The sequence below is a fragment of the Micropterus dolomieu genome, linkage group LG11 (genome assembly GCF_021292245.1).
Source record: "Micropterus dolomieu isolate WLL.071019.BEF.003 ecotype Adirondacks linkage group LG11, ASM2129224v1, whole genome shotgun sequence".
In the NCBI taxonomy this organism is placed as follows: domain Eukaryota; kingdom Metazoa; phylum Chordata; class Actinopteri; order Centrarchiformes; family Centrarchidae; genus Micropterus; species Micropterus dolomieu.
Window position 1 is genome coordinate 4,392,771 of NC_060160.1, and position 26,837 is coordinate 4,419,607.

At 38.7% G+C, this 26,837-nt stretch overlaps 3 protein-coding genes across 5 annotated transcripts in view; 1 reads left to right on the top strand and 2 right to left on the bottom strand.

The window, feature by feature from the left end:
* Positions 1–4,764: 4,764 nt before the first annotated feature.
* cdca4 (cell division cycle associated 4) lies at positions 4,765–11,322 on the bottom strand. Of its 2 annotated transcripts, XM_046061724.1 has the most exons (3): positions 11,132–11,322; positions 7,724–7,861; positions 4,765–7,391 (listed from the first exon to the last, which is right to left on the bottom strand). In XM_046061724.1, the coding sequence occupies exon 3, from the start codon at positions 7,380–7,382 to the stop codon at positions 6,462–6,464; it is 921 nt and encodes a 306-aa protein (XP_045917680.1). In that variant the 5' UTR covers positions 7,383–7,391; positions 7,724–7,861; positions 11,132–11,322; the 3' UTR covers positions 4,765–6,461. The 2 variants fall into 2 exon arrangements, with proteins under 2 accessions (XP_045917680.1, XP_045917679.1); XM_046061723.1 differs by lacking the exon at positions 7,724–7,861.
* A 7,564-nt stretch (positions 11,323–18,886) lies between these two features.
* On the top strand, positions 18,887–24,257 carry LOC123978487 (activator of 90 kDa heat shock protein ATPase homolog 1-like). The gene is made up of 9 exons (XM_046061722.1): positions 18,887–19,132; positions 20,118–20,308; positions 20,638–20,720; positions 20,811–20,928; positions 21,354–21,445; positions 21,627–21,755; positions 21,948–22,049; positions 22,184–22,235; positions 23,243–24,257. Exons 1-9 carry the CDS (start codon positions 19,053–19,055, stop codon positions 23,413–23,415), a joined length of 1,020 nt encoding a protein of 339 aa, XP_045917678.1. The 5' UTR covers positions 18,887–19,052; the 3' UTR covers positions 23,416–24,257.
* LOC123978491 (dr1-associated corepressor) overlaps positions 24,251–26,837 on the bottom strand; it is a 23,465-nt gene continuing 20,878 nt past the window's right edge. For both annotated transcript variants that reach the window (XM_046061726.1, XM_046061727.1), the window contains exons 4-6: positions 26,215–26,331; positions 25,260–25,359; positions 24,251–24,860 (exon numbers count right to left, since the gene is read on the bottom strand). In XM_046061726.1, coding sequence (XP_045917682.1) covers positions 24,834–24,860; positions 25,260–25,359; positions 26,215–26,331 — 244 coding nt within the window. In that variant the 3' untranslated portion in view covers positions 24,251–24,833. The remainder of the gene's footprint in view (positions 24,861–25,259; positions 25,360–26,214; positions 26,332–26,837) is intronic.

Below are 26,837 nucleotides of genomic sequence, written 5' to 3' on the forward strand. Positions count from 1 at the left end.
AACCCCCCCCCCCCCCCCAGACAGAAGGGGTGTCGTTTGCAGAGAACTGGTTCTTTAGTTTCAGTTGAGTACAGTTGTTTAGCTTCTCGCACCTCCTTGCTAAACCTGTACTTTAACGCCCTGCACCCGGCCCTGTCACCACTTCTAAATGCCTCCTCCTTTTCCAACCTTAGCTGTCTGAGTTTAGCTGTAAACCAGGGTTTGTCATTGTTATAACTCACTCTGGTGCGTGTTGGTATACATGTGTACTCACAGAAGCTGATGTAGGACGCCACAGACTCTGTAAACTCATCCAGATCGTTGGTAGCCTTCTTGAAAACGTCCCAGTCAGTGCAGTCCAACCACGCCTGAAGATCCTCAATAGCTTCACTAGTCCACGTCTTTCATGTCCTCACTACAGGTTTACAGAGCTTTAGTTTGTCTGCTCCCACACACAGTATCTGGTCGGCCAGCACGCGCAGTGAGTCCTGAACGTTGGCCTGGGGCGGAATGTAAACACCGACCAGAGTGAATGAAGCAAACTCAGGGGGGGAGTAAAACAGTTTACAGTTAATGATAAGAAATTCCAGATTAGGAGAAGAGTGCTGCTGAATCACTGTAAAGTCGCTACACCAACCGTTGTTAATATAAAAACAAACACCTGTGTTGCGGTCCGTTCTGTAGCCTACGCAGTCGATTCGACGCAGAACTATAAATTACACTTAAAGAGATCAAAGCAGCAAAGAGGCGCTATGCTGAAAAGCTAGGAAACAGGTTCACAACCAGCGACCCTGCGTAAGTGTGGAGAAGTCTGCAGACATTCACTAACTACAGGAGACCATCCCCCAACTCGGCTGAATGGTTTCTATTGTAGGTTTGAGAGCCCACAGTCACACCTCTCCCCCGCTCCAAAACCATCTTCAAACAGTCACCTTCCTCAACCCCCTCACCGACCCCTCACCTGCACTCACGATCTGTGAAGAGGATGTGCGCCAGCTCTTCCAGAGACAGAAGATCAGGAAGGCTCCTGGCCCAGACGGTGTGTCTCCATCCTGCCTGAAAATCTGTGCAGACGAGTTGGCCCCCATCTTCACACAGATCTTCAACAGATCACTGGAGCTGTGTGAAGTTCCCTCCTGCTTCAAATGCTGCACAATCATCCAGGTCCCCAAAAAACCCTCCATCTCTGGATTAAATGACAGTGGTGGTCAGTAGTTGACCATATGTAATTAGTTATATTCCACCACTGATGACAGATCTATTTGGCCAAACAAGTGATAAAGTATGAAAATACTGATCATAGTGCTAAATACAAGAGACACTTAAACTGAAACTGACAACTTCCTTCATACTTGTAGCCTACATCACTACAGGGACCACTATGTTTGACAGTGTTGGAAGAAGTAGTCAGAATCTTTACTAAACTTTAATATTAAACTAGTAAAAGTTCAATATTATCGGCAAAACGTACCATGTCAAAAGTAAAAGTACTCATGACGCAGTAAAATGGCCCTTGGCCAGTGTTGTTATAATGTGATAGCATGTAAGAAGCATTAAAATGTTGTAGCTGGTCAAGGTAGAGCTAATTTTATTTGCTCTATTTGTTAATCTTAGGTAAATAGTATCTGTCAAATAAATGTAGTGGAGCAAAAACAGGATAGACGGGATTACATATTTAAAAACACTGTAGTTACTCAAACCACTGTCCTTTTCAACTTCTTGAACAAAAAGCACTCTGGGTTTGTTGCTTATGATATTCCAGGAATATAAAAATATGTGACAATAAGGGGGGCAGCGAATGATCATGATGCATTTTGTTAATAACTCTCTTTCTTAACTCTAACTTTTTAAAAGTTACAGTAAGGCAGGGATTCTACATTTTCCCCGCTTATAAACCTGTTTTTTTAAATCTCATCACACCTTGATTAAAAAGTTGTCATGTTGTCATGTGAGTTTGAGTATCACAGATTCAAATACAATATGTTGAAATAACGATGGATGTCAAAATTATTTAGTATTAAGGAAATCAATATCTGTACCGAGAAAGTTGTAGCAGGCACCTGAACACAGCATTTTAAAGGGCCAGATGACTCAGAGGGAAGTGGGGAGAACGTGACTGGAAAGACGTGGAAGGCAAACACCAAATAAGGAAACTCTTCCTCCTGAAGCTGTCTCAGCTACACTTCTTCTTCTTTCCTGGTTTTCTTCTTCTGATCAGAAAGTAAATATTTAACATTAGGAAATTATTGAATTTATTGTTGCTGACCTACATTTTGACGTGTTTTTATGACTTATGATCCACCTCAAATCCCAAAATGCTCATATGCTTGTGAGTCAAAAGATCCAAAATGTCAAAAAACTACAAGATCAAGTAAGTAAATAATTATCTTTATGCATGCAGGGGATAATTAGGGTTTGTTGTAAAATATTTTTGGTTGTAAATTGTTTTTATGGTACTTTATTTAAAGTAGTTAATCTCTATTACCCAAACACAGAATTTAAGTAGCTATGGGGTAAATTTTGTTATTATGTCCAACCAAAATGTTGTACTTGAATTTGTGAGAAATGGTTTGTGGTGGCTCCAGATAACCTGTTTTTGAGAAGCACCTGAAGGCAGCATGAGACATGTGGCCTGTTGGCACTTATTAACCCTGAACCCACTCACGTTTTTAAAGGTGGTGCAATCCTCTGACAGCAGAAAACACGTTTTATAGGTATAGTAGGTTATATATGATATCGAAGATTAGAGTAATTGCTTCCAGACACGCCAGTAGTTAACAACATTAACATCACATGGTGTAAACTTAATTTCTTGTGCGTCTTTGAAACAACTGCATGTATTTTCTGCATCGCATTTACATTTTCTCCTGTGCTGCTTTTTAAGACACAATACTCTCTTTCTCTGATGACTTGGTTTTTCCTCAGGCAGGCCTTTTGCTGAGTCACGGAGAGGCCATTAATCTTTAACTATAGGCCAGACTAGGCAGCAGGCCAGTATGCAGAGTAAGCTTTTAGTCATTTTATGAACACATAGTCTACCTTGTGATAGTTTTAATCAATATTTTGAGATTTTTATTTAACTGCTGCATGTTTAAAAAAAGTATGTCTCTTCAGTAGACAAAAATAGCATTCATTGAAATAGAAAATCCCTAATTCCACTGTGAACAGGTCAGCTGTATGCAAACAGACAATAGTCCTGCTCTGTTGAATCTATTGTAACACGTTGCTGATCTTGGCAGCTCCCGAGTGGAAATTCATTCTGAGGACAGATTCTGCAGGATTTGAGCTCAGTTGCAGCATTAATTTCATTACTTATAATTTGATGACATTGAGGGATTTTCTGATCTGAATAATGATTTAGTTTTAAATTATTTCCTCTCTACACACTGATAGTTCCCTGATGCAGGAATGATTGAACAGTTTAGTGTCTTGGTGTAGAACAGACACTTAAAAGTTGGAGTAGGTGATGTTTTGTACAATTTCCAGCCACACAAGTGCCCATTTACTCTAATCCAGTTCCAAAAAGTAGCATCGGTCAGTGCTCTGTTGCTCTGAATGAGTCGTAACCATCAAATGCTTGCATCCGAGCAGTCTCCACTAGAAACTACAATATAGAAAGAACACATTTAAGTCTGATATATTTTTAAAGTCTTCAAATACAATGAAAAGATTAAAGCTGCAAGCAGCGTATGGCGGGCCCTCGCATGGGTAGCGCATCGAGGTGTGAGGCGGCCACGTTTTGTCAGAAACAGCTTACTTCCTTTTACCAGTGGGTGGCACAATGACATTGAGGGAATATTTTCATGTAGATGTGTTCAGGACAGGACTGTTATCGACCATGTAAAGTTTGTTGAAGATCGGAGCATGTACACTTAAGTCACATAACTTCCTGTTTTATGACGAACCGTTGATGTTCGACGCCACGCCACGGACAAGCCCATCAACAAAAACTCACAACTTTTCATCGTCAATGCCTTTAGAATGCACAGCACAATTCTGAAGTTGATCGGACTAAATCCCTAGGAGGAGTTCATTAAAGTATGGTATGTGTAAATCATACAAAATGTCTGCCTTCCTGGGGGCGCTACCGAGCCATTTTGTCACACCCATGTGCAAGACCCATAAAATACAAAATTTTCCGCCGCGCCTCAATTATGTGCAAAGTTTGATGAGTTTTTGAGCATGTTTAGGTCCCTAAAACTGAGTTTACTTTGCAGAAAAGAAAAAAAAATCCCTTCAGTTTCAATAGGGACCTCGCATGCTTCATGCTCGGGCCCTAACTAAACTTAACATCGTGATCCTACAAAAACGTGTTGTGTATCCAAAGCTTAATTCTCTGTGCCAGAGATTTCCATTGTTGTCCGAAGATTATTTAAAAACACATCAAATCACAGGTACACATGGGCACTGTAGTGTATTTGTATATTTACATGCATATCTTTGTGACTCTAAACTGGAAATACTTTCTGTGGCTGAAAAGAGTCCCAAGCAAATGCACTATTTACTCCCGTTTGACTAACATTTGATTAAAACTACAGCGCCCAGCTGTTTCAGGTTCAGTTTATTAAATATTTGTGACCCGTTTTAAAAGATTTGTCTTCAGTATGAAGAATGTAACAAAGTTGGTTTTGGTCTTCTCATTGGTATTATTGAACATAAGAAATATATATATTGTATTTTACCAGCCTTATTCCTTCAGCCAAAGGTCTAAAAAAGTGAACAAGCCTCTGTAGAAAAGTATACTATAACAACAATAATAACTGATCCAACCCACACCACACAATCAATAGTTGCACCTTTTATTATAAAAATATTTACAAAGATGCTACAATGTTTTTTCCTTAATATAAAAAAATGCATACATTTTACAACGGTAATTAGTCTTTGAAGTTCTAGCTCCCATTCAGACCAGAATGACATCCTTCAGGAGTGTTGTGGTAAGGTATTAAGCGTGTCGTAATACTGTATTTTTGTCAATACATTTTGTTTGCCTGAGTTAAATCTCTTCATCACGATGATAAAATTTTGAAAAATGCATTTGATTTTCCACATCTTTAGGAGAAAGGCAACTGTTTGCATAAAAGGAATTAAAGGACATTTGAGTCATATACAATCATTTTGAAACACTTATGACAGAGCTGCATAGTGATTTGAATAGTAAACCGGTTATTATTATTATTACTAATAATAAAATGTGAGGAATAAATAGGTACTGCATTTAAAAACGGGAGGGCAAAATTTGGATAAATTTTATCGGGCCTCATGGTTGATTTGATAAGTCAATGTGGCATGTCTGTACCTAGATATAATAAATACAATAAATAAAACAATAAATTAGATTGGGTTAACACACAGAATTCCCCATTTGTTGTACAAACAAATGAGAGAAAGAAATATGGCTTCTTGATGCAGTTATCACCCCGTGGTTTCTCCAAATGCTTTAGGTAAAGCAGTTATTGTTTTTAGATCTGTGTGAGAAGCAGGTCAGGGGACTTACTTAAATTTGTCCACTGGATACGGAAAACTTACCAGAAACAGTCAAATCTAAACCAGCGTGTGGTTTGTGGCTGGCAGTAACTTCCCTGCCCTGCATAAAGCTTTGAGAAATGAAAGAACAGCGCCTATACAGTGTAACAATGGCGGTCCTGACACCTGTTACAGTCGACTTGTTATACCAAACCATGGGAAGACACTGTCTCGAGTCTGGCTACATTAAAATCTTAAAAACCGCTTGGGAGGGAAAAATAATAATAATATCAAATGATACTTGCAAAATCCCCCAGCTGTATAATGCAAAAAATATATTTCTATATACACATACGTACATATACATATATTCCATTCATAATTGCTCAGATCTTTAGGAAAATATGCATTGATTCATAGATTTGGATTTACAATTTGTTCTGGTTTCTGATGCATGTAGTGTGGTGAATTGTTCCTCAGTCCATGTAACAATAAATAGAAATGGACAAAATGGCAGAGAAGAATACGACCAGAAGGAGCTAGTATGACAGAATGTATGACAGACGTAAACATGAAAAGTACGTAAATAAGAATGCATCATGGTATAGGTAATTATCTTTGCCCTCTCACAAGATATTGTCAAGTTTTGGATTTCATCAACAAAGTAGGACACTAACTGCTTTGTCCACAGGCCAGGGTGGCATGAGAATCCCAAAAAAAATCATCAATTTAACCCTTTACTACTTTAACTGCCAATTACATTTTTTATATAAAAGATGAATGTCCCAACAGCAGCTGCCGACGTCCCTAAGTGGCGTTAGAGCAGACTAACTATAACTCTAACAGCCAATACCCAAAATCTATTTGGCTTGCTGTTAATTTCCCACCTTGTACCAAAACCGCCAATAATGTCCATGTGTAACAACAATACCACATACAGAACATGCACATGTGAACTGTGCATAGTCTGTAAAGAGTCTGAGGGATCAGTACAGGCCAGAGGAATGTTCTGAGTTTCAGGATCCCACTATGATCTCCATGATGTGGTCCAGTTCGTTCAGGTCTGACCTGCAACTTGAGCTGGAGCTCAGGGCCGTCGGCCCGTGAGAAGAAAGGCTCTCCAGCAGATCGTAAGGCCCCATCTTTGGGGCGCTCTGCATGCCTGTCAGCACTGTATCGAGGTCATAGTATGACGGGTCCACATCTGAAAACAGTTCCTCGAGTGCAGGGTCAGGGGGCGGCGCCGGGTGCTTGATCTCAAATGTCCCAAAAACCTGCTCCCCTGTCCTGGAGTCTGCACTCAGGTGGTCCCGGTCTGCCTCCTCTCCCTCCGACACACACTCCTCGCTATCCTCCTCTTCATCCTCCTCGCACTCACCGTCTTCCTCTTCCTCCTCCCAGCAGGGTCCCATGCCAAAGGGACCTGCCAGGTAGGAAGCAGAGGACAGCTGTGGAGAGACAGGCGACAAAGTGGACATTGTGACCTCTGTCTCCACGTCCCCCTCCATCACCACCTCCTCAGCGTGGTAGCCTTCTTCCAGATCAACCACTGAGAAGGGTTTCGGGCTCTGCCCAGCCTGAGCTGCTGGGTCCGTCTGCCGGCATAGCACCTCAGTGGCTACCAGGCGGTCGGCGGGACACTGGGCAGCTGCCAGGGCCTGGGTCATTATCTGCCAGGTGCCGTCCTGGGTCATCTCCTCCTGGATCTGCCGTACCGTGTTAGCAATAAGCACCGAACGACACAGGTTTGGCTCCACCAGCATGTGGCAGAGCTGCAGCTTGATCAGCGACATGTCAAGCAGCGACTGCCGCTGGAGGCTATAAGAGGACGTCAGCGTCCGAGCCATCGCAGATGAAGCTGCTGGGCCCTGGTCACTACTGGGGACTGGCTCCTCCCCGGAGTCTGAGAACTTACGCTTGGTGCCCTTCGGGAACATGTTGTTTCTCTGTGGCGATGGCAAGGAGAGAGAATCACAGTCAGACATCAACACCAACACTTTTCTGAACTAATTTATCAAACTGACACAAAATGTCTACTGAATTTCACTAGCTAAGAACATAGTGGAAAGAATAAGTGCCATGTAATTAATTATGTAAATGTGTGATGTAATAAAGCTATGTGGTGTAGTATTTGTGTATGGACATGAGGGAGCTAGGGCTATGATCTGCTCAACAGCAGCTGTGACTTTATCAATAAACTCTACAGGTTTAAACTCTTTATGAACTACAGTAAACAGTACATTGTTTGTTGTAGTCTTTTTCTTAAAGTTTGCTATACCTTTCCTGTTGAGAGGCACAGGCAATAGCAATGCAGCTTGGTCCCGGCTGCAACGCTTCAAGTACTTTTGTACGAGCGACAAGCAGCTTTTGTTCAGCACCATTTCTGCCCATTTTAGGCCAGTCTGAAGCAAGACTCCTGCTGGGCGGAACAACCACACTTTTAACAGACCACTGAGCCACCGAAAATAGCATGGTTACCAACTAAATGCCGACGATGCATCAAAGTAAGCACAGACTATAGAGACCTTTGTCAGAAAACAAAAACAGCACTCAAGTTACATGATCGGTGCACTTAGATTCTTTCCCACTGCCACCTGTGATCAAGAAAATATCCCAATCAATAAGGTGCTTTTAAGGGGTAAAAGTTATAGGAATATGGAAAATAATTGCATTTACAATATTCACAATACAATATACCACCATGAACCACTAATATTTACATGGGATATCAGGTTTCCAGGTCTACACACACGATACTCTTCAAACTAGTAGAACAAGATTTTCACTTTCTCTTCACTGAGGGAGGGGAAGAAAAGTAGAGTCAACTTCCTTATTACACACCGTTTGGAACACACAGATGTCTTACAGGAACAAAACAACACTCCTGCCAACATTAAAGGCCCTCTGACTCCCCAAAATAAACGGGATGCAAGTATATAAGGAGGACTGAGCTCTGAACAGCAGCCTGTGGCATTTCATTTTTAATCAGACAGAAAAATAGTGTGCCGTGTCCAGCTTTGTCTCCTCTGTGTAAAAACCTGTGGGCAGGGCATTTGGGTGAATCCACTTGCTTCAAATTTCTATTTGTGATACTTTTTTTTTTACAAAATAATCACAAAAAGTAAAAACCAGGGGTACAAAGAAAATAGTATTGATACATGCTGGACTGTAAAAGCATAGGATTAAGGTTTACAGAATAGAAAAGCAAAGAGTTGTTAACAATTTTACAAAAAACTGCGCACTTTTCAGTGGAAACCAAGATGAAACTAAATGCACTACACACTGCTGTTATTGTCACAATTTATCTCCGCACCAACGAAGCAGAATTTGTTTTTCTTAAAAATTTCATCTTAGGATACCAGGGCAAACTAAGGTCCTAGGATCTGTGCTAATTACATACCATCTTACAGTTAACACAGTGTAACACTCAGGGGTGGTGTGCAAGATTTTACAGCCAAAAACTGGGACGACAAAAACATAATTTAACATTTTACATTTAATCAACATATAATCAAACATGTAATCCAAAAAATTGGGTGATTTCTAATTAGAAATTGATTGCAAACGCTCCTTTCCTTCAACCTTCAACAGAGGGAGGTACTGTGCTTCTTTACACACATGAAAACCTGACATAAAATGAGAAAAGGAGATTAAATTGTTTCTACACCTGATTGATCTGAGGAAATATCTGGAATCAGCACCATATTCTTAAAAAGTTATAACCCATACCGACAAAAAAAAGAGAGAAGTGAATCTAATGTCAAGATCTTTCAGTCCTCGCTTGCATACAGAATTACATTTCCTGACAGTGGACAAAATAGGAAGAAAATGTCATTTAAGAAGGTAAATGAAGATCTAAAATACAAAGATTTAGAAAACAATTATGGACATATGTTGTCTTCTTGTCTAGTGCATTTGTGGCTGGCCCCTGTTAAACAAGAGACACGAAAGAGGACTAGCTCCCTAAAGGAAAACAACAATGTGTATTAAAAAAAAAAAAAGGGTCACAGAAAATGATTTACAAGCAGGAAGAGTTACAACCTGAGAGAGAGCACACTGCAAAGAGAATTAAGACAGTTTTGGTAATGACATATATTGATAAATCTGGTTTTTGAACACCCTATAGTTTAGCATTTTGAGGTCAAATCTCAAGGATTCTACTTGGAAATTAATTGTATAATAAATCTACAGATTAATAGCCAATATTTTGTTCTATGTATTTTCTTTATTGTAAAAATAGAACCTATATCTCGATCTTTCTGATCTTGCACCCGTAGCAAACAAACATACATTGTACAACTGATACAAAAACATCAGACCTACAGGCTATAAAAGGAAACGATGATTAAGGATATATTAATTACCAGAATCTCAGATTCTAATAGCACTAGAATAAATAATAATAAAGTTCCCCAAACTGATAGACACAATTACCTCCAAAAAATTCTGACAGTTTCAATTTAATTTTTAATCATTTAAACTTGAATTTTGCATGGTTATTGTGCTAGTCTATGCAACCAGCATTAATAATGCTGCTAGCATGCACTTGTAGATATATATATATATACACACATTAAGACATATTTTTTGTCTGCTACAGATGCTTAATTGTAGTGACTGACATGTAGATCATTTCCAATACAATAAAAATGACAAACATCCCTTTCATTTGCACCTAGACACATTCTTGTTATGTTCTTTAGTCCTTATGTTAGTTCTGTCACACAAGATTTAACAAGAAAATGCTGAGACATATGATGTTCAAAAACATGTATAGCAGCTATCAGGAAATGAGTAATGTAGAGCAAAAAATCCCCTCGTTGAAATGACGCCAACAGTTTTTGAGGTATAAAAAAAAAACCGCGTGATGTTGATATCTGATTCTTGTGTTTGTGTGCCAGACTGCTCCGCTAAATACAGTGTTGGGTGAAACAATACTACTAAACTGAGCTCTTGTGTTTGTATTATGCTAGGAGCCAAACAAAATGCAGGCTCGCTTTACGTCAATGGCTCCTAGCATGGACCCATCCCCCACTGCACACTGAAAACCAGTACTTTCACAGCGCGCCGTGCTAAATTAATAAATAAACTTATAAACACGGCGGCATTCATTCCCCTGTTCCCGCATTAAAAACCACAACATAACCGCTATCAGCCGCCGTGATAAAGCCGGAGGGGCCGCTGTGGAAAGCGGATCGGAGCTGCTGGCCGTGACTGCCGCATGCTTTGTCTTTTCAGCATCACAGCTACCGAGCGACAATGAGGCCATTTTGCGCTAGTAGCTAACAGTTAGCCGGCTAGCTAAGCTAACGTTACGGCTCTGACTTTACGCTTTCGAGCGCCGAGCTAAAGCTAACTGAGCTAAAGGTGTTCAGTGAAACGGAAATAAACTCCGTGATATTTAAACAAAAACAAACAAACAAACAAACAAACGCTTGGCATTTCTCTCAGTTTCATTTTTGGTTATTTCCTCTTAACTCATCAACACACACACACATAAAAATATAATGCTAGCAAGCTAATTAGCCAAAAGCGCCCACCCACACGTCCTCCCCGGTCCTTCCTCCTTTCTAGCCCCAAAAAACAAGAGTTTTTTCGCCGCCGCTTGGCTGTTAAGTTCCAAAAAACAACAAACGGCGACCCGGGTGCCTGGTTAAAGCGACTATCTGCGGGTAGCCGGACTCACCTCGTGTTTGTGTTATTTTATTCCCGTCTCGGTCATAGGATCGACGGCAGGGAAAGCGGAGATCAGGTTCAGATGAGATCATTCATGCCACGGCTTCAAAAACTGAACTACCTCTGTCCTGCTGCTGCGGAGCGGACGGCAGGAGGGAAGGAAGGGAGGGGGAGGGGAGCCGACAAAAGCCAGCCATATGCCTGGGATTCCTCTCTAATGATTTCTCCCTGGTTCTCTCTCTCTCTTTCTCCTAATGCTTTATATTTGACAAAACAATTGAATAGCCTGTGTTTGACAGCGAGGAACATGAAATAAAAACATCACATGCTGTTCTTGGATATTCGTTCTGCATTTAGGCTACAAAGCAAAACAAACAGATTAGTATTAGTGGTGGAGGAATTCAGATTATTAAGTAAAAATTGCAGTACCCAAACGTGGATACATTCACTCAAGTACTAGTATTTACAATTTCCTACTTATACTCCATTACATCTCCCACTGATATAAGCCTATTGTACTTTTTACTCCGGTGCATTTATCTTTTTACAAGCCATTCAGAGATTTCAGATAAAACAGTGTAACCTCCAGTAATACCAAGGGCATCATTAACATTATCATCATAGCTGAACAGATGAAATTGACATACCTGCATCTTAATAGTCAAGTCAAGTCAGTTTTATTTATATAGCCCAATATCACAAATTTCACTCCAGGGGCTTCTTTACAATCTGTACAGCACACGACACCCTCTGTCCTAAGACTGCCCCAAAATTAAGTTTAACAGGGAAAAAATGTTAGAAACCTCAGGAAGAGAGACAGAGGAGGGCAGATGACAAAAGCCAGCTATATATCTGGGATTCCTTTCTAATGATTTCTCCCTGGTTCTCTCTCTCTCTTTCTCCTAATGCTTTATTTGACTAACAAGTGAAAAGCCGGAGGTTGGCAGCAAGAACAAGAAATAAAAAGATCACGTTATTCTTGGATATTTGTTCTGCATTTACACTGCATTAATCAAAGAAAAACAGATAATTAAGGGTGGAGGAATTCAGATTATTCACATACATTTAAAAAATAGCAGTACCCAGGGGTGGAAACATTTATACAAGTACTGCACTGAAGCACAATTTTGAGTTTTGAGTATTTACATTTTCTCATTTATATTCTACATCTCCTACTGATATATTATACTCCTCTGCAATTTATCTGACAGTTTTCTTTTACAAGTTTATTTTTTGTTTCTTTATTCAGATTAAGATATTTTCATAAAAATAAATAAATAAATTCAAAAGAGGCTTTAGTGGCATGGCAAACAGACATTTACACCTAGAAATCGTCATCATCATTGCAGTTGCATGGACAGATAGCTACATCGTAATAGTCAAGTCATAAACATAAACAGAAGAATTTTTAAGACAAGGCTTGTGACCTCTTTCAAAAAACAGTGTCAAGTTGGGGCCCCTTCATGTTTCAGGTGTCTGTGAGTTGAGAGGGATTTCCCCCTTTAAACCTCTGGTTTCATTTAAATAACCGTTCAACTGGTTTCTTCTTTCCTCTCCCAGTGAACCACTTGACTAAACCAGTAAAACTATACATAAAATCACCACCGACAGCAATACTTTACCTTTAATACTTAAAGTGTATCTTGATGATAATACTTTTGAAGGACATTTACTTGTAATGGAGTATTTTGAGATTATTGACACACTGTAAAAATACTACCTATTGTAATGCTGTGACCACATGCTGTGTTATGATATTATATATTATCCAATAATGGATTATTATTGCAAATGCATTAATGTGAAAGTAAGAATTATTGTTGTAGTTTGTGAAGGTGGGGGCTAATTTCATATACTGCTGCATAATCTGTAACAGTGCATCCTGTTTGACAAGCTCATCAAATGATTCGTGTGTCAAATTTGTGAAGTAGCTAGTAAATGTAAAATATTTCATGAGTTTTAATATTTGTGGCTTTAAGATGGCCCTCTGTAGGCCATGATTTACACATAAGTAGTATTAATATAGCTTAAAATCACAAATTTACCTCAAAGGGCTTTATAATCTATAGAACATGGACGACACCCCAAACTCTTAGACCCCTGCTTCAAATAACGAAAACTTCAACAAGAAAAATCTTAATCTTTGGGAAAAGAAGGGAGAAATTTCAAGAGGAGTAACAGAGGGAGGCATCGCTGTATGTACAGAGCACAAAAAAATAACAAATGTACATCTCCCACTGTCTTTAGCCATTTAGAAATTTACAAGATAAAACAGTGTAACACCCAATACCAGTGGCGTCATTAACTATATCATCATCATCATCATCGTCACCATCATAGCTGCATGAACAGATGTGAAATTGAAGTCATAGCTGTATCTCAACATAGCCCAATATCACAAATGCCAAAATTACAATCTACACAGCAGACAACACCCTCTGTGTCATTAGACCGTCAATTCTGATGAGAAAAAAATGCCCCCCCAAAAACTTTTAACAGGGTGGTGATGGCGCATAGATAAGATGCTTGCCTTTGGTGTGGGAGACCTGGGTTCCCACTGTAAGACATCCACCATTGTGTCCCTGAGCAAGAGACTTAACCCCTAGTTGCTCCAGAGGTGTGCGACCTCTGACACGTATAGCAATTGTAAGTCGCTTTGGATAAAAGCGTCAGCTAAATGAATAAATGTAAATGTAAAAAATGTTCAGTAAGAGGAACAGAGGAGGGGTTCCCATCCATGACGGACAGACATGCAGTACATTCACGATGACAGACTTATTGAGAGATGACAAACATACAATATGAAGAATATGGATCTGGGAGGATGCAGAGCAACTTTTGTTGTTGCCCAACAGGCCTGAGCCATAGGACCTGCTCTCCACCTACACAAGCACACAGGGGGGAAAGTTCAACACAGATGGGAGAAAGGAAACAAACACACAGAGGGAGAGAGAGACAGACGAGAGGAGAGGCTGAATCTCCCAGAGGACGAAGATCCAAATCCAAAAGATCTGAAGAGAGGCACAGACAGAGAAAAAGAGAGAGAGAGAGGTCGTAGGATGGCCGATACCTGAGCGAAAAGAGAGGAGAAGGAGTAGAAACTAGAGCGCGAGAGATCGGACATTCATGTGCTTGTGGGATACAAACAGAGGATTAGAGAGATGCACAATAAAAATTCAACAAATCAACAAATAAATCGCTCACAGTCACACATTCATCCGTTTTGGTGGAAGTTTTCCCATCTCCGTATGGTAAGGAGTAAGGTGGCTTGTGTTGTACAGACTGTAAAACCCCTTGAGGTAAATATGTAATTCGTGATTTTGGGCTTTATAAATACAATTTAATACATTACATTGTACATTAAATTTATTTCCACTGATTAGTCTTCTTTAAACTGAGAGACATTTACACAAAAGTTTTCAGTAGTGATTTGTATTGATTACAAGGTGAATAATCCTTCCAAATTTTAATACAAAAGAGTCTATAAAAGATAAATGGACATTTATTTCAGTGATTTATTCACTTTGCTTATTAGAGATTGCAGAAAATAAGAAAATGTAATCAGACACCAAGTGTAAATGCAATTGGAATCCAATACGTATCTTGATGCTGATTATGTTTTTAACGCCAGATATTAAGGTTCTTAGAATGATGTTTATTCATCTTAACCCCTTAACGCCTGAATTTTTTTACAATAAAAAAATAAGATATAAATTCAGGCATGTGTAGGTATGATGCAAATTAGCGACAACAGGCATAAACGAGAAACCGGGGGTTGCAAAAGGTTCCTAGGTACGTATTGAATATGCACCAACAGGCATTGGGGGAATCCATGTGCTATCTTGGCTTGCAGTCTGCAAGGAAGAGGATGATGCGAATTCGTGACAATCTGCGTCAAGGAGTTAATAGTTGGGTTTCAGAGCAATTTTAATTAAATATCAAAATCTAGTATGTTTATCTCTCTCTGAATTTCCCTTCTGCAAAATTAGTCACTGACACATTTATCACCCACCTTCAGTCTTATCTCTGATGCCAGGGCCACCACACATAACTGCCTACGAGTCTGATTGGTGCAATTATCAGTAATTATCGGGGCTGGTGATGCTTATTACGTCCGCCATGGAGGGTTTTTTGTTTTCGCTCTTGGTAATTAGTTTAGTCTGCCTTCCTGTTAACGATGTCTTTCAGAAACTGACACTCATACATTTTTTTTTTTTAGAAAGATTGGGCTTGAGCCAAAAAGGCAGCTGATTAGACTTCTTCACTGATCTGGGATCCCGTAGGTGCAGTACTTATCTATATATTACCTGGAAGGGACAATCAAATCAGCTTAAGTGACAGGAATGATGTAAAACAAGCCTCAGTTATGCAGTACATAGAATCACCTGCAGATTCTGTTCACCTCACAGCAAGGGACTGAAATACCACTTTTGAACACTGTTAATGAAATAAAGATGGTAAAATGTTTCCTTCCCATGTCAGCAGTGGAGTATGCAGTGGACCCCAGTATGAGGGGGAAAGGCTGTTTGAAACAGCACAGTCCCTTCAATTTCCTGCTTACTGTGTGATATGTAAATTCTGCGTGTTGGAGGAATGCGTTTACTGTGAGCCATGTAAATGCTCTATGCAGGTCAATGAGGGATGAAACTGACCATTAATTCCATTATTGATCAATCGTTTTTTTCTATAAAACGTGTTAAAACTGCTGATCACGGTTTCCTAAAGCCCAAGGTGAGATCTTCAGAGAGAAATATTGCACTTTTTAGTTTATTAGATTTTTTATATTCTTTGCAGATTAAGATTTTACATTCAAACTATGAGATGAGCTTTGAAAATACAATGCATAATATAGATTAACAGCTACAACAAAATGTTGCATGTAGACTTTTAGTAACATATCACACTCACAGGGGTCATTTTGCATAATACAAGTACCTTTTGATACTTTAAGTATTTTGCTGCTAATACTTTTGCACTTACTTGCAATGGAGTAATTTTAACTTGAGTCACTGATCCTTTTACTTAAGAAAACGTACTGTATATTTTCAATCCTAATGAGAAAATACTGATATTAAGCACAGTGTAAGTGAGTATTATACCATGTAACCTTCTATAACCCCTGTTAATATTTATGTTATTAGGTAAAAAACATCAATATGTAGTTTCCAAAACACTTCAGGAAGTAAATGTTACGTGTGGTGTGGGGACAGAGAGGACCCAAATGCAACGTTCTGAGGTTTATTGAGGGAAAAAGGGGTAGAGGGACTGGAGGGAGAGGTGGATGCCGGGGAAACACAGGCACAGGGAACCGAGGAGACTGGGACCAGGGAGCCGGGGAACACTGGGGCCGAGGAAGCGAGGGACAACGCCATGGGGGAAGTCCGAGGAGGAGAGGACCCGTGGATGAGCCCAGCCGACTGAACGGAGGACGAGGGTGAGTGAACCTGGGAGGGAAACAGACAGAGAGACAGGATTAGCGATAACAGAGACAAAGCACAGGGAAAATGTGAGGAAACAAGAAACATGAAAGCCTGAACACAGAGGTGGCACCGGGTATGGAGCAACAACGATCAAGCAAGAGTGGTGTGGAGAACCGGGGTTGAAATACAGGCAGGGATGAGGTCGACTACTGGCAGGTGTGGCAGGCTGACGAGGTGGCTGATGAGGTGCAGGTGCGGGTCGTTGGCTGGGCTCAGGAGCAAAGGGAAAGAGAGCACACACAGAGGAGAAAACACAGGGAGGCAGGCAGGGAACAGAAAACCAAGGAAAAAGCAGAATAACTGATAAAAAGGAGGGACAAAAAACAGGACACTCACCGTCAGCCGGGCTGCCACCACAACAGTAAAACAGCTATCATGAATTTAGAGCTACAACTAATGTTTATTGTCATTATTGATTAATCTATCAAATACTTTTTTGATTACTCATTTAGTTTATAAAGTAGTAAAAAACAACTTCCCAAAGCCCAAGGTGACGTCTTCAAATTCCTGGTTTTGTCCGACCATCTGTCCAAAACTCAATAAGTTTTAATGACAAGCAGCAAAACCTCACATTTGTGCTGAAGTTGCATCCAACCTTGCAGTTTTGGTTGATTATTTTTAATTGTTTATCAAAATTGGACTAATTGATTGATCCATTAATCATTTCAGCTTTTACATTCACCAAGTAAATCTATTTTATAGAAAGACACCAGCATTAGCATCAAAAAATAAAGCACTTTATTGTTAAAGTGTTGCTGAGTATTGTCCTCGAATGCATCTTTTAGAGAAAGAAAAATGACATTTTACTGATAAAAGTCAGCTTTTATTGACAAACAGCATGGTGAACGACTAATACACACAAAAACAGACAAACAATAAATAGTATGGCAAGCTGTTGCTGTTATCTTTAGTTTAATTCCTTAAAACTTACTACTCGCTATTACTACTAAAGGTTACCAGTACTTATTTATTAGTAACTATTCCATTTGTTACCATTAAATAAAAAATAGTTACTGCACACTTTATGGTATTCATTCCTTAAAACTTATTAGATGCTATTTAAAAACTACTTGTAGTTATTTATTAGATACTAGTAACTATTTTATAGTTACTAGTAACAATTTGTACATTTTTGTCATTGAACTCTATGGGGCTCTGCAGTTCAGACATCACCTTTTCCTTAGTTACTAGAAACTATTCAAATAGTTACTAGTAACTATTACTTAGATACTAGTACCAGGGTGAGATTTGCGTTAAGTATATCCCTGCCTCCTCTGAATAATTTTTATCCCCGGTGTGGACAAAATTCATCCCGCCCTCAGGGTGATCAATGCCAGCCTACTTAGTGATGCAACTGATCTCAAAATGATGCTCTGATCTAGCTGCTTCTCTAAGCACATTGTGAGCAATGTCCAAAGTCAAATTCCTTGTATGTGTACAGATACCTGGCAATAAAGCTGATTCTGATTCTCTCTGTCTGTTTGTAAATCATCGGCCCACGGCCCAATCTGATTAGTTACAAGTCACGAATAATAGCCTATAAACTTTGCAATTAATCTACAGTTCAAATGGGGGGCTTTTTCTTCACAAATCGCACCCTGCTGCTAACATTTTCATTTTCATTCTTACTAGTACATTTTATTTGGTTACAATCATTAATGACCAGTAAAATTACTTGTTGATAGTAACATTTAAATTCAAATTAAAGAATGGAACTGTTACTAGTAACTACAGAAATAAGTACTAGTATCTAAATAATAGATACTAGTAAAATGGAAATAGTTACAAGCAAATATTCGAAAAGTTTCTTGTAACTAATGAAAAAGTGATATCTGAACTGCAGAGCCCCATTGATTTCAATGGCAAAAATCTGCAATTAGTTAATAGTAACTAAAAATTATCTACTAGTATCTAATCAATTGTTACTAGTAAATAGTGGAATAATTACTAGTGACTAATAAATAAGTACTAGTAGCTTTTAAATTGCGACTAGTAGGCCTGGTCATAACCTTGAAGGGACAATAATGATGCAACATCGAAAAAGACACTTCCTTAACCTTATACAGAATTAAATGTTTTGAAGGTAAGCACCAAATGTTCTTCCAGTCCAGGTCTGAAGTAAAGTTATACCAATAAGGGAAAACATTTGCTGCTAATATGTTTCTTTCCATTAGACTTCCTCTATGACGCGGAACCAGTCTTCAGACATTAACTTCCGCCAGGGGGGGGGGAACTCTTTTTTTTTTATACCTCTTTCCACAAAGTTCCGTTTCCAGCAATTTCTGTGACTCGGCGCATAAACGCAGGAGCACCGCTAGAGCTCCAGCAGCAGGAGCTACGAGAGGCTTCTAGAAACAACGTGCAGCGGGCAGACGCCGGCAAACAAAACCTGCTCTCCGCACACAGCGTTACACATTAAAGCTTTTTAAAAAAAAACATTTAGCTGGTCAGATGGCGAAGTGGGGAGAAGGAGACCCTCGTTGGATTGTAGAGGAGAGAGCTGATGCGACGAATGTCAACAACTGGCACTGGTAAGAAAGATGAAAGGACACTGGCTGGCTAGTTAGCCCGCTAATGCTAACAGCACACATTTAACGTTAGCGCTTATTTAACGCAGTGACAAGACACAACTGTTATTTTTTGTGGATTTAGGTCCCCTGTGTAGATCAATTAGTGTTGTTCAGTTGTTCATAGACATCTCTGGGTGTAAAATACAGAGTATTATTAAAGTAAAGAATCACATTTTGGGGATCTTATGATCGTTTTCAGGTTAGCTTCTCGAGTAGCTAGCTGCTGTAACGTTAGTTTCTAATGCATGCATTGAGGTTGTTAGCTATTACAACACGTGTTTAGGTGTATTAACATGCTTATGTGGCTAAAAAGTTACAGATTATTATACACGCATAGAGCCCTACTTATAACCAGTATATATATATTTTTTTTATCGTGTATCAGTTGTTGAAATCTTGTGAGCTCGAAGTAGTAGTAACAAAAGAAACCTTATTCACCTCCATGATTCAGTTCACAAATGTCTTTCCTCTCCTGACATATCTAAAGCGTTGTTCCAAGACTCAAAGAAGGGGCTCTAGATATATGACATTGTGTCATTAGTAAGTTCCTATCAAGTGAATCTACTCAGTGATCCCTCACTATCAAGAAAGTGCTGCTGTGAAATAGATTGAGAAATAGTTTTTCTGTTTCAGCAGCTTGCTGTCAAGGGAACAGCTGCTTGTTATGTGTGCAAATTGAGTTCACCCAGAGCGATTTGTAAGGATGCATTAGTTGTTTAAAGAGCAAAATGTCCTTGACTGGTAAGGGGATGAATCCTTCATATGAATATGCCTGACATAAAGATGAATTGGTCAGTAGCATACCAGTGTCTGTTTGAGCTATGCATCTTGTGCAATATACTCACATTAAACAGGATAGATAGACAGATAGAATATGCAGATTTGTGTTATTTACCCATTTGGATATGCGTTGTTTCATCGCTGCCGCCTCTGCCGGACTTTTCAGGACTGAACGAGATGCAACAAACTGGTCGTCGGACAAATTGAAATCCCTGGTCCTTGGAGTGAGCGTGGAGAACGAAGAGGGGAGCTGCGAGGTGACAGAAGTCAGCAAGTTGGAAGGCGAGGCCTCGATTAACAACCGCAAAGGGAAACTTATTTTCTTTTATGAATGGAACCTGAAAGCAGATTGGACCGGTAAGTGGAGGACTAAGGCTACTGTTGATTTTGTCTTGGGAGGAATTTAGTGAAATATTTCTGCATTAAATTGGTCGTACGTTTGCAAACAGTTGTGGTGACTGTCCTTGGCGCTATCAGCGCTGAATTAATCCAGGGGAAACTTAACTTAGCGTAATCACCTGCCTTCTGTAGTGCTTCTTTCCTGTAAAGCCACGAAAGCTTTCTCATTTTGACAGTCAAATGCTTCTTAAAATAGAAAAGGACAGTTAGTAGAAGACAAACTTATCAGCTGATAAAACAGAGGTTTCTTATCTCTGCTGACATCTGTATTCTCTTCATTTTACCAGGAAAGTCGAAAGCAGGAGTCAAATATAAAGGAACAATTGAAGTTCCAAACCTTTCTGATGAGAACGACATGGAGGATCTTGATGTGAGTTTTAATAAAGAACTTGTGCACAATGATTCTGACTGAGTGGTGTAGGAACAGTGTGGTGACGCCCTTCCTGTGACACTCGTACAGATTTCTGTGTCGTTGAATAAAGATGAACCTGATACGCCACTGGTCAACCTTATGAAGACAAAAGGAGCAGAGAAAATCCGTGAAGCCCTAGGGAGCTACGTTGGGTTCTTAAAAACAGGTGCGTGAAACCTGTCAGTGATCTGAAATGAAACAATAAAGGGGTCCAAAACTCACAACACAGGATCAGTTATCAGTGTTGCAGAAAAAATGTAATGTAAATCATGGTGAGGAGGAATATTTAGGATTTTGAGTTTATGTGGGAAATTTAACAACCCCACATAAAAACAATCAAAATACAATGAAAAAGACATTTGCTCGATATGAATAATAAAATGTTTGTTTCAAACCGAAAGAACCAACACCACTTTCTCTTAGAAAGTGACAACATAACTTGAGAATTGGTATGTTAAACTTGTGTAACTTTGCTGACAATGTTGTTTCGTATTGAATAGTAGAAGTTGTTTTTACAATACTGAGGACACGAATACTCAACGATTATCTATTAGAATCTAACTTGTACATTTTTAAAATGTTGTATTGCAGAATTCACCCAGGGAATGATCCTGCCTACAGCCAACGGTGTGACCAAGCTACAGTCCCCATCACAGTCCAAAGCCAAGCAGGATAAAACTCAGGTTTGTGCCGTGTGTCTCACTTACAAGTAATCTCCAGCCATTGGCTACATTTTCAGACAAAGCTCTTGTCCCTAAATTATTCACTGTTAGAATATCATCAGTTACAAACCACCTGTGTTTTTCCTGTAGCAGTGCAGCAGATCTCCCCTCACCAGACTTTTGTTCTTGTTGTGTGGAACAGATTTCCTCCTCAAGCAGCAAAGCTGTTCCAGTCAACACCGGCGTCAAGATCCCCACCTGTAAATTCAGCATGAAAGAAACATTCCTCACCTCACCAGCTGATCTCTACAGGGTCTTCCTCAACCAGGAGGTGAGTGTTAATTTTTTATCCACACAGTATCTTAAGCTGCTCTGGTTCACTTTTCAACATATGTTCACTTTATACTTAAAGGCCATACAGCTGAATAAATATCAATAAATACACATTTGAAGGTTACAAGCATGCAACAAAGATTTGATTTAGGCTGTCTGGTTAAAGTGTTTGTCTCTGTTCAAACTGCAGATGGTCCAGGCGTTCACACATGCTCCAGCAATAGTGGACGGAGAGAAGGGTGGAAAGTTTCGTCTGCTAGACGGAAATGTTTTTGGTGAATTCACAGAGCTGGTAAGACTGACGTTCAACCCTTAAACCATAAAAATATCTGGAATGTATTCATGTGTAAATCAGCAAAATGTACATCAGGATTTTTGTAGGTTTTTGTACATGTGCGTGAAATGGATGAATTCTCTCTCCACCAGGTACCTGATGAGAAAATAGTTATGAAGTGGAGGTATAACAACTGGCCCTGTGGTATGTTGATTTATATAGTTATTTTAAATATTTCAAACACACATTTTCACACACGCTTAATGTGTTTGGCTGGCGGTCATAATAATGTGGACTAAATTTGTAAGTATCTTTACAAACACTCAACTTAAAGGCAGAATGAGTCGACCCAATGCAGAGAGAGCAGCCGTGGTCGAGCGAGCTAAAGAGTAAATGAAGAGAGGGAATAGCGTTGGCAAGAGCTAAGCAGTGAATCAGTAAAACTTTATTTCCTGAAACTGAGATTTTCCATACATTGTTTGTTTGGAAAATTCATTCTGCATTTTAATCACATTTTTATATAAACTACATTTGCTGAAACTGTTTATTTCAGAATCAGAAAGAGCTTTATTGCCAAGTTGTATTTTACACAGAATTTGCTATGGTGATAAGGTGCAGCATGTAGACAAACAGTTTACATAAATAAATGTAAAAATATATAAATATGGAATAAACGGATGTAAGTTATAAAAGAATAATAGAACTATGTGTAGAGAGACTGTCTGAAACAGTTTGTGACCAGGATGGGAGGGTTCATTTTGTAAAAAGGAAATTTTCTGTGGTTAAAGTTTCTCCAATATGAATATTTTCTTGCTTTTATTGAAAATATTCAGGAATTTAATCATTGGCTTAGACTAAATAGACATCACATATGAATGAAAGACCTCTTTACCTGATCATTTGAGATGTAACTCCTTTATACTTTGACATTTTATGACTATAATTTATTGGGAAAGTAATATTTTGTATCAACAACCTTTAACTCTGTCCACAAGACAACAAAATGTACTTCTGCTGCAGATGACCGGATAAGAAATAACTAAGAAATGTCCTCTGCTGCAGTCACTTTTTTTTATTTTTTTATTCAGAAATAACAAATGTAAAATTAGCCTCAGCTCTGGGGTCATAATTCACCTCTACTTGTTCTTCATTAACAAGGTTTATAGTTTATCTTGCTGGTGGTGAAGTGCGGTTGTGTTTCTGCTTCACAGAGCATTACGCCACCATCACGATGACGTTGTCGGACCGGAGCAACGAGACTGTGCTGAATGTGGAGTGTCGAGGCGTCCCGGACAACGAGGAGGAGCGGACGAAAGAAGGCTGGAAGAGATACTACTTCGAAGCTATTAAACAGACTTTTGGCTACGGCGCGCGGCTCTTCTGAAGATGGTGTAGTGTAGTACTGTTTTCATTTCTCGTCTGAATTTTTAAACTTGTTGTCCTTCGATCTGTCAGGCACAAGATGTCCCATTGCAAACTCATAACGAGTTAAGAAAGAGATGAACTAGGGGAGGCCAGTCTGTCTCTGTGCGTAACGTTTTAATTTCTGAACATATTTAAATCTAGATTTCTCCCTGTCAGTATTGAGTCGGTTGTTCAAAGGTGTAAATGGACTGTGCCTTTGGGACTCTCGATGGAAAATCGGTTGAATAAAGCAAAAGAATCCATTGAACCACTAATGTAAATTGGCCTCCACTTCTATAAATATGTAATTACTGCAAGAGTTAAAATAAAGGTTGTTTTTCTTTTATTTGAGAACATATTATGTTGCTTTTAAAAAAGATTTGTTTTTTTACTTATTTTACTCTTTTAAAGTGTAACTAGTGAAGATGCATGTTTCTTTTCAAACTGCCAGACGGAGGAATGATTACTGGACTGGATTTAACCTTTACTCGTGAAGTCTGTCGCTTATCGCTAAGCAGAACTGTACTTTCAGTTGTTTCATTGAGAGTTGATTTAATGCACATTGAGCTCCCAGCGTCTGTCTGTGTGATCAGATCAGCTCGGACCTTCAAGCAGGAATGTTGGCACAAATGTTGAAACATGAAAAAGGTTTTCATTCCTTATGCGGGTAGCTAGCGTAGCAAGCTAAGAGACGTTTTTGCTATATTTGGCTTCAAAATGTAAAAGTTTTCAGAACAAAATTCATCTATTTATTCATCATTTCATCCCTTCACGATGTAAAAAGATTAGCTGGTGTGAATAAACCAATCCCTGTACACTCTGGATTTGTTTTTATTTATGTGAGCACATCTTTTAACTTCTTCACGTTAAATTTGTCAATCACAGAAGGCGGAAATGAATGTATTTATTTACAGTTTGATTACATTTCATATGCAAAGGTTTGCTGTCTTTAAAACGTTAATTTACAAGTGCTTTAAAAATTTAACGCTCAAAACAGAAACCACAAAGGCCACTATTCAGCAAATTAAGCACTTTGTTTTTTCTTTTAAACTGACATAAGCTGATGAGAGCATAACATTATATTTTCAATTCAACTGCAAAGCCTGAACAACCAAAACCCTTTAGAAGTAAGAAGCAATTTATATATTAAGTATTTTCTTTAGTGTAAACATAGATTCTTCTTGTCCTCCTAACACATATGTATGACAAACAAAAAAGGGAGAGGGCTTCACTACAAAATGTAACATTTTCAAAAAACAAATCTAATAACAGGCAAGTGTCTAAACTATGATATAACTTAAATGTTTTTTCCCCCCCTTAGTAAATCGTTAAATAGAGAGCAACATGATGAAATGATGCTGCTGTAAGTTGACAGCACATTCCTCTGGTCGCTCACAGTCATAAGCAGATGTAGAGCTCTGACTCCTGGAAAGAAAGTGTAGGTTCAGTCACGTGAAACACTTGTGAGGTTATGAAACCTGGGAGGAATCTGCCTCTTTATATTTTTTAGATTTACATCTTTCCTCTGGTGGCACAAGACGAACTTTATTTGTTTTAGCCCAGTTGAGTTTGTTTTGTGGACTGTAATAAACATCACTGCCTCATGGGGTCGCTATTGTAACTTACATCCTTTAGCTGAGCGTTCATCACCAACACAAACAGTAGCTCATGTTGCGACTGAGCGAGAGCGTGGAACCTTTTTATATATATAACGGGCTCTAAAAACATATCGATACAAGAAAATAAAATCATCTTTGTTTTTGGTTTGGTTTGCCTGTCAGAGGATTAATGGGAGTTAAGTGTTGTCAGTCGTAGAATACGTACACCAGAGCTGGAGTCGTTGTCCAGCGAGTCGAGGCTCGATCGTGGCGCCATTTCTACCACTTCAGTGGGTTTTTTAACAGAACAGTCATGCCGTCTGCTCCTGGAAAGAACATCATGTCAAATAAAAAGTTAGACCTGAAACGATTCATTGTTTTAAGCAAATATTTGATGATTTGCCACTTTTCTTTGTCATATATTAAATCTTTTTTGGTCTCGGACTGTTGGTCGAACAATATAAAAGCAATTTGAAGATTCATTTCTTAGACTAAACGATTATTCAACTCAAAATGAAAAACATTACAGCCCTAATGCAGATGTACTGTAGATTAGCGCCTCAACTAACAATTATTTTTATTGTCAATTAATCTGTTATTATATTCTCAATTAACAGATTAGTTATTTGGTCTATAAAGTGCAAGAAAATGGTGAAATATGTCAGTCAGTGTTTCCCAAAGACCAATGACGTCCTCACATGTCTAGTTTTGTTCACAACCCAGAAAATATACAGTTTACTGTCATCGAGTCATAAAGAAACCAGAAAATATTCACTTTTAAGAAGCTGGAATCAGTGAATTTAATTTATTTAAAAAATGACTCAAAATGATTAATCAATTATTAAAATAGTTACCGATTAATTTAATAGTTGAAAAATAATCGATTAATCGTTGCAGCTCTAGTGTAGATAAAACAAAGATCTTTTTCAGTTTCAGATTTAAGTGAACGTGTGAAATTTAGAACAAGTTGCAAACACGCAACATTTAAAACATAGTTTACACCTCGTGGTTTTTTTATTGCTTCTAAAAATACCAATAAACTACACTTCTTTGAAAAGATGATAACTTGGATAAAAGCCTAAATGCTGTAACACAATATTCATCATATTTACACTTTTCACCACTCAGTTTGTGATGTTTAAACTTTCCAAACACTATAACAACTGATGAGAAATCTCTACCTGTATAACGGCCACATGCTCATGCCTCTGTTGTCCTTCTGGCCTGCTGTAGAAGTAGCTCGCTCCACCAGGTCTTTGAGGAAGTGGAAGAGCTTCTCTGACTCTATGCACTGCTTCCTACACAGCAACATAATAAATTATCCCCTCTTCATATACACTGTTTTTGAAATATAAACATGACATTCTCAAAAATCTGTCCAAATTCCACACCACATTCTGAATAAGGTTTGGGTATTAAGTGCGTTCACACACAAAAAAACAAACAAAAGGATACCTGAAAGTGTCGATATGCAAAAATGAAATTACAGTAAATGAAATTTTGGATGGGGACAGAGGCAGCTCCAAGAAGTAAGAAATAAGTATTTGTGCATTGTAGAGTAATGTTCAAAAAATTCTTAAATACTAATAGTATGAAGATAGTTTGGCATGTAGGCAGTGAATGCATCACAGCTGGATTTTTCCTGATTCCTTCTTTAGTGTAGATTTACTGACAAATATCCAGTCAGAACAATTACCAAAGACGAATAATGACAAAGCATATGTGTGTGTGTGTATATATATATATATATATATATATATATATATATATATATATATATATATATATATATATATATATACAA

Excerpts from the sequence above, each read along its gene's own strand:
- cdca4 (XM_046061723.1), bottom strand. The coding sequence starts at position 7,382 with ATGTTCCCGAAGGGCACCAAGCGTAAGTTCTCAGACTCCGGGGAGGAG.
- LOC123978487 (XM_046061722.1), top strand. The coding sequence starts at position 19,053 with ATGGCGAAGTGGGGAGAAGGAGACCCTCGTTGGATTGTAGAGGAGAGA. Across the intron at positions 20,309-20,637 it reads CCTGAAAGCAGATTGGACCG|GAAAGTCGAAAGCAGGAGTC; the intron begins GTAAGTGGAGGA and ends TCATTTTACCAG. Across the intron at positions 21,756-21,947 it reads GGGTCTTCCTCAACCAGGAG|ATGGTCCAGGCGTTCACACA; the intron begins GTGAGTGTTAAT and ends TTCAAACTGCAG.